The sequence below is a fragment of the Glycine max genome, chromosome 9, assembly GCF_000004515.6.
Source record: "Glycine max cultivar Williams 82 chromosome 9, Glycine_max_v4.0, whole genome shotgun sequence".
Taxonomy (NCBI): Eukaryota; Viridiplantae; Streptophyta; class Magnoliopsida; order Fabales; family Fabaceae; genus Glycine; species Glycine max.
Window position 1 is genome coordinate 7792738 of NC_038245.2, and position 6946 is coordinate 7799683.

The 6946-nt window shown below is 36.5% G+C and overlaps 1 protein-coding gene across 1 annotated transcript; it reads right to left on the reverse strand.

Annotated features, from left to right (window-relative positions):
* Nucleotides 1-1057: 1057 nt before the first annotated feature.
* On the reverse strand, nucleotides 1058-1801 carry LOC106794333 (uncharacterized). Its single transcript, XM_014761577.1, has 2 exons — nucleotides 1483-1801; nucleotides 1058-1356 (listed from the first exon to the last, which is right to left on the reverse strand). Exons 1-2 carry the CDS (start codon nucleotides 1799-1801, stop codon nucleotides 1058-1060), a joined length of 618 nt encoding a protein of 205 aa, XP_014617063.1.
* Between the last annotated feature and the right edge of the window lie 5145 nt (nucleotides 1802-6946).

Sequence of the window (6946 nt, forward strand, 5' to 3'; positions counted from 1 at the left end):
CCCACTGGCACATCCCCTATTGAACATGGAATAGTCACACTTCCTGGATCCTTGAACTTTGGAGGTACGATTCTTTGAATAACAACACTGCAATTCCCTTCCACCACTATACTTTCATTGTTTATATATTTTCCCTTTTTCGTCAAGAGATCTTTCAAGAACTAAGTATAAAGTGGCATTTTCTGCAAGGCTTCTCCAAAGGGAATTGTGATCTCCAACTTCTTGAAAATATCAAGGAAGCGAGCAAAGTATCGCTCCTTGTCCTTCTTAGATGGTACCAAAGGGTATGGGGCCTCTTTACCCGAGTTGGGAACTATCTCTCTCTTTCTTTCTCTGACCAACTCAATTTTGGTCCTCTTTTCTCCATTCTCTCTTTTCTCCACTCCTTCAATTTCTCTTTTTTTTTTATTTGTTTCTTCATTTTTTGCTTCCCCATTGTCAATTATTTCTTTTTCTCTCATTTGCTCTCCTTCTCCCTCTTGTTTTTCCTATGCTCCTAGCTCTCCTTCATTACTTTTAGTGATTACAACTTTACACTCCTTCTTTGGATTTTTCTCAGTATTTGCTCCAAAACTTCCTGAGGAATTTTCTGCTAATTGTTTAGCCAGCTGTCCCACTTGAATTTCCAAATTCTTGATTGCTGACTCTGTGCTCTTACGATTGGACATCGAGACCTGCATAAATTGAGTCAGTGTATCTTCTAATTTGGTGGTCTGCTCGTACAGATTAGGCCCTTGGTTGGAAGGTCGATTAAAAAGATCTCCTTGGTCTTTGTTGAACTGATTTCCAGGATGTGACCTCCAGCCTTGACCTTGGTTATGAGAAAGTTTCCTCCATGTTGATATCCTACAAAACCACCTAGATGAAATCCCTGCCTATTCTAATTTGCCATATAATTAACTTCTTTGGATCCATAATCTCGAGTCATACAACCACTAGATTCATGAGCTCCCCCACATATATTGCAACCTCCAAGTTGCATTACTGGTGAATGAGTAGGTTGAGCTGCTTGCAACCGTGTTGGCAATTTGCTTAAAGTCTCTGTGAGTGATTTGAGCTATTTAGCTAACAGCTTATTCTGCGCCAGCAAAGCATCCTGTGAGCTGAGCTCTAATAAACTTCTTTTTGTGGGAATGTGCGTTCTATCACGCAAGATAGCATGGTCACTGGCTTCCATGTTCTCAATCAGTTCCATTGCTTCCTCAGGAGTCTTCAATTTTATCTTCCTTCCAGCTGAAGCATCTAACGACTGCTTAGATTGGAGTCGCATACCATCAATGAATATGTTAAGCTGAATAGGCTCAGTGAATCCATGAGTTGGAGTCTTCCGAAGCAAACCATGGAAGCGCTCCAAGGCTTCACTCAAGGATTCATTAGGGAATTGATGAAATGAGGAAATTGCTGCCTTTCCTTCGGCTTTCTTCGACTCAAGAAAATTTTTCTTCAAGAACTTCTCAACCACCTCTTCCTAAGTCTTCAAACTATTTCCTTTAAATGTCTGCAGCCACCTATTGGCTTCATCAGCTAGAGAAAATGAGAATAGATTTAGTCTGATAGCATCTTCAAGAACTCTTGCTATATTGACAGTGTTGCATATCTCAATGTATGTGGATAGGTGAGCATAGAGGTCTTCAATTGGCAAACCATGAAAGAGATTTCCTTGAATGAGCTGAATCAAGGAATCCGGGTATGAAATATTTGTCACTTGAACTTCTGGCAGCACTATATTAGTGAAAAACTGTGGCATAGTAGAGCTGGAATAATCTTCAAGAGTCACCCTTTGTGGTTGATCCTCTGCCATTATGTTTGCTTCAGATGCACCAACATTGGTTTCTCTCAACTCAGTAGGGAATGATGAAGAAGATTCAGATGATAGAATTCTCTCGCTACTGAGGTTAGCTGTCCTGTCCTATAGCTCTCTCCTTTTCTTTGCTGCTTTGTTTCTTCTACAAGTAACTTCAATCTCCAAGTCCAATGGAGCTAAGTCCCCTGCTGAAGTTTTACCTCGCATACAAGAAGCAAGCTACTACAGAGCAATTAACCAAGACAAGAGATTAAATCAAATTGAAAATAGTTGACAAGAAAAATAATCAATGAATAAAGAATAAATGTTTCCAAACTACAATATGCAATCCAAGTAAAAAGAAATTCTCTGGCAACAACGCCAAAAACTTGTTGGCTTAATGGACAAGTATACCAATTTGCACAAGTAGTAATTAAAAGGGTAAGTTCGAGTATCGTGTCCACAGGGAATTTGTTATACTTAGGTATTGTATATTCAGTTTGTAAGCATTTTCAATTTCAATAAAATAAAGTAGAGAAACTCATTCATGTTTCAAATTACTTAATTAATTTTTCTAGACTTAAACACATAACAAAACAAATGCAAAACTGTCAAACAGAACAAATATAAAGATAAAAACATCGGGGAGTATTCTACTGAACTTTCTCTTGCTGTAACTAAATAGGTTTTTTTCTATTCAATATTACTCTAATGTTCTTGCACCGTCAAATTAATCAAACTGTAATTCCTCACATGAAAGAGCCTAACCCTCTTAGTTTTGTTCTTGATTCCTCAACAAACTCATTCTAAGCGGCCTGCACTACGCACAAGATGCAACATTTACTAGATTACTGCACACTATTCCTAGAAATGCAGACTTCTAGTTGCTCTACCAAGTTTTAAGAACTTTAAGCATTTTCCAATACTTAAAACCTAACAAAGCATATAAATGGGTGATCAAGCCACAAATATGTAAAATAAACACAGATAAAAGCAAAAAACACTAGCAATAACATTAAATAGATAGTTAGAAGTTTTACATTAAGAATGCTCAGTAGAAAAACTCCCCAACAATGAAGTGTTTAGCCCTCCATTAGCAAGGAGGGCTTAATACAAAGGTGAAATGATGTTGGAATGAAATAAAATGGTAAAAGTATGAAGAAAATGTCTTCTCTTCATCCTTGGTGCCTTCTTCCTTCCTTCTCACACTGTCTATCTCTCACCTCCCTCTATTCTCAGTGTTTTTAAAGGCTTTTGGGCTTCTCAGCTTACGAAGGCATGCTCAGCGAGCATGTCTCATTGAGCGAGAGTAAGTGGTTGTGCGCAAAGCGAGCTTGTACGCGCTAAGCGCGAGAAGAGAAAACGTCCTTGTTGGGCGGGCTGGCTGCACGCTAAGCATGCTGCTCTCTGGCTCAACATTCTCTAGGGTTTTGTTCTCACTTAGCAGACAGGCTTACTCGCTAAGCGGATGAGCTTCACTTAGTGAGCCCTTCAGTAGCATTTCAAAATCTTCTCTTCTTTAGCCTAAAAACTCAATTAAATCCAACATTAGTCATTAAAAATAGAGCTTTCACTGTATAAATTCACACAAGAATAAATTATTTACAAATTTCGCAAAAGAAACCATAAATTAGAGGTACATTGCTACTTTTTCTCCTATTTTTAATGCTTATAAAGCTCACGAATAGCAATTAAGAAAGTTTAAACCCGAGAGGTGGCTTTTGGCCAAGTCCTTGCCCAAAATGGTTCTCGATCCAACATTAAAAGCCATATGAAGTCAGATGAAGCAATGCTGCCACAAAGAGGAAGAGCCTCACCTAAAAATATGGCTTGTGTCGTAGACAAGATGTCGCACCTAACTGTGAGTGGTGTCGATAGCAGAACGACAGAGAAGACAAAATGACATTCTAATATTATTTTGGATTAGTGCATTCTATATATTTTTTTTAAAATTTATTTCGGTGTAAGCATGCCTACAATAATCTCACACATATCTCCAAAAAAAGCCTATATCATATAGACTAGATTTGTTTTCTCATGACGGGAGATTTGTTTCGGTCCCCCACCCTATATACTTGAAATTGGGTTAAATATTTTGAATATTTGAATTAGGCATGGCAACGGGGCGGGTCGGAACTGAGTTTTACTTACCTCGCCCCCGCCTTCGAAACTGAACGGGGGTGTAGATTTACCCCCATCCTCGTCCCGCCCCCAACATGTTTATAAAAATTATAATTTTCATAGAATGTAGAATAGAATTTTAAATAACAACCATAACATACTTTTAGATTATACATGACAACATGAAATCCAATCCAACAGTAGCATAAAATATAATTCAATAGTTTCATGTTTTAGTGTATTATATATATGTAATGATATTTTTGAAAATTAATTATTAGTAGGGCGGGTTTGGGGGCAGGTTCGGGTTGGGTATTAATAATCACATCCCTGACCTTGAACTTGACTTTGGATGTCGGGAAAAACTCGAATCCGACCCCGACCCTGGTCAACTTGGATTTTCCTAGCAAGATTGGGGTGGGTCTAGGTGGGCCCTAAGGGTTCGGGCCTCATTGCCATGCCTAATTTGAACATGGATCTAGATAAGGTGGGGCATGATTTCATGTCTCCTAATGTAGAAAATCTATTTTCCACCATTAGATATTTTAGTTTTTAAATGAGAAGTTAGAAATTTGGATTTTTTTTGCCCGTCTTTTTCCAATTTCTCTTTCAAACCCTAATACTCATCTTCTCTTAGTACCTCCTAAAAAGGGCGGATCCAGAAGTATATTAAAGGAGGGTCTAATTTTTTTTACATAATTATTTTAGTATTTTATTTCTAAATAATAAGTTTTAAAAATATTCATTATTAATTTTATGGATAAAATTAGAGATGATCAACTACTACCAACAAAATTTTAGGCAAATACCAACTCAAAAACCTATTTATATATTTTCTTTTATTAATAGTTTTTAATTTTATTTTTTATTTTTTCTTCATATTTACACAAAGGATCCTAAGAGAGGGGGCCAAGGCCCCCCGCTTGCGCCCTGGATTTTTCCTTGTGCCTAACCTCCTTATGTCCTTTCCACTTTCGACAAGGTTCTCTATCTTAACCTCGTCACTTCATAAACAAAGATGGAAAGAAGTTTTGTCGTCACATATTTGAACATTTACATTGTGTGCTCAGGTTTGTTCCTAAATTAGAGTGTTGTCGTCGCATGCTACGTGTGTTCACTCTTAAAGAAAAGTGTCACTGTCACATTCGCTTCGAAATCCTAGCACCATTGTTGCATATGCTCCGCTATCAGAGCATCTTTTGTGCACTCGTATTCGCTCCTAAATTGCCTTCGATTTCTTCTTCTTTTGTTGGTTTCTTTGTTTGCTAGGTTGGATTTTTACTTCTAGCTTCAATCACCACCTCATTTGCCACCACATCACTATGAAAAAGATTCCTATCTCCCAAAATGCGCTTTGTCTTTTGTCAATGATCCTTGGTAGCACTTGTTTGAGTCTATTTGCTAACACCTTGGTCACAATTTTGTACATTCAACCCACTAGAGATATAGGTCTAAACTCTCCAAGGCTTTGAGGATTTTCTACCTTTGCTATTAAAGTGATAAAAGACGGATTGTAACCCCTTGATATAACTCCATTAAAATTGAACTCTCTCATAAACCTCATAATATCTGCTTTAAACACTTGCCAAAAATCTTTAATAAATTTAAAATTAAAGTAATCCAGGATCGAGCTCTTATCACTTCCACACTCCTAAACTACTTCTTTAACTTCCTTCTCTTCAAACATCATTTCCATCTCCGGCTTTCCTCATTTGTGATTCTTTCAAAAGGCATGCCATCTAAAGAAATACTTCTCTCCCCTCTTCTTGAAATCTCTTTTGAAAAAAATTTCTTGACTTCATCTTTAATCCTCCAAGGATCTTTCACCCATCATCCTTCCAAAGGTAGCCCTTTAATAGATTTTTTTCTCCCTCTCCACTTTACCATTAAATGAAAGTATTTAGTGTTACAATCACCATCCATAATCCACCCTACTCTTGATTTTTGTCTATTCAAAGACTCAATATGCACTACAATTATCCATAAAGACTCTCATAACTCTTTTTTTCAAAGCAAAATCCGGAACACTCTACCCACCTCCATGTCCCTTTTATCAAGATTACTCATGTTCTCCACAATGTCTTTTTGTATCTTTTTTGTAAGTCACAAAAAATGATCTCTATTTCAAATCTTCAATTTCTCTTTCAAACCCTTCAACTTCATTTTTAGTACATAAGCATCTCATCCTTGCACTTCATATCCCCCATTCTTTCTTGACATATTCTTTGACTTCTGATCCCGCAACCAACAATCTAACACCTTGAACGGCTTTGGACCCCGATCAACTAAAGTATCCTTCAATAATGAAGGACAATAACTCGAGAGGGTTCTAACCAACACATATTATGTAGGCCCTTGCCACATAGACATTCATTATTCGGTCATGACTACTAACACATCCGTTTAGCTTATACCATGTGAACTCCCTATTTAATCATAGGAAGATCTATTTGATCAAAATACAACATCTGTAAAAGCTTATATGTAAGAAAAGTTAAATCCTTAAGAAATTGACCCTTGTCGAAGAAAAATTCAAAAGCTGGATTCTTGACAAATTCACACCTATTAGAAAAATGTTCTTAAATTTATATAACGGATTATACTAAACTAGCACCTAGACTAAATAGGTGATTAACGATTAACGAACAACGAACCCAGTATTCTAGAAGCAAGAGAACAATACGAACACAATGTTCGACGAAGACAAAAAAATGAAGAACAACTTCTGAAAAAAAAGTCACAATGCTAATTTCTGGATTGACTACAATTCATATATAATATATAAAATAATAGTCTAAAATCCATTTCACTAATGCCAGATTATTCGGCGGCGGGTTTTACAAGCCATATATATAGAAAAAGGAAATTGTGCTCATGATAAAAAGAAGCTACTAGTTCAATTTCTTTTTTACATTATGTTAGTTGCAGTGATTATAATCACTAATTACTTAATTAATGTCAAAAACATCAGTTCATTTTCTTTTTCTACATGAAGTTCAGTGTATATACAAACCAATGAAAAAAACTATTATAATTTGTTTT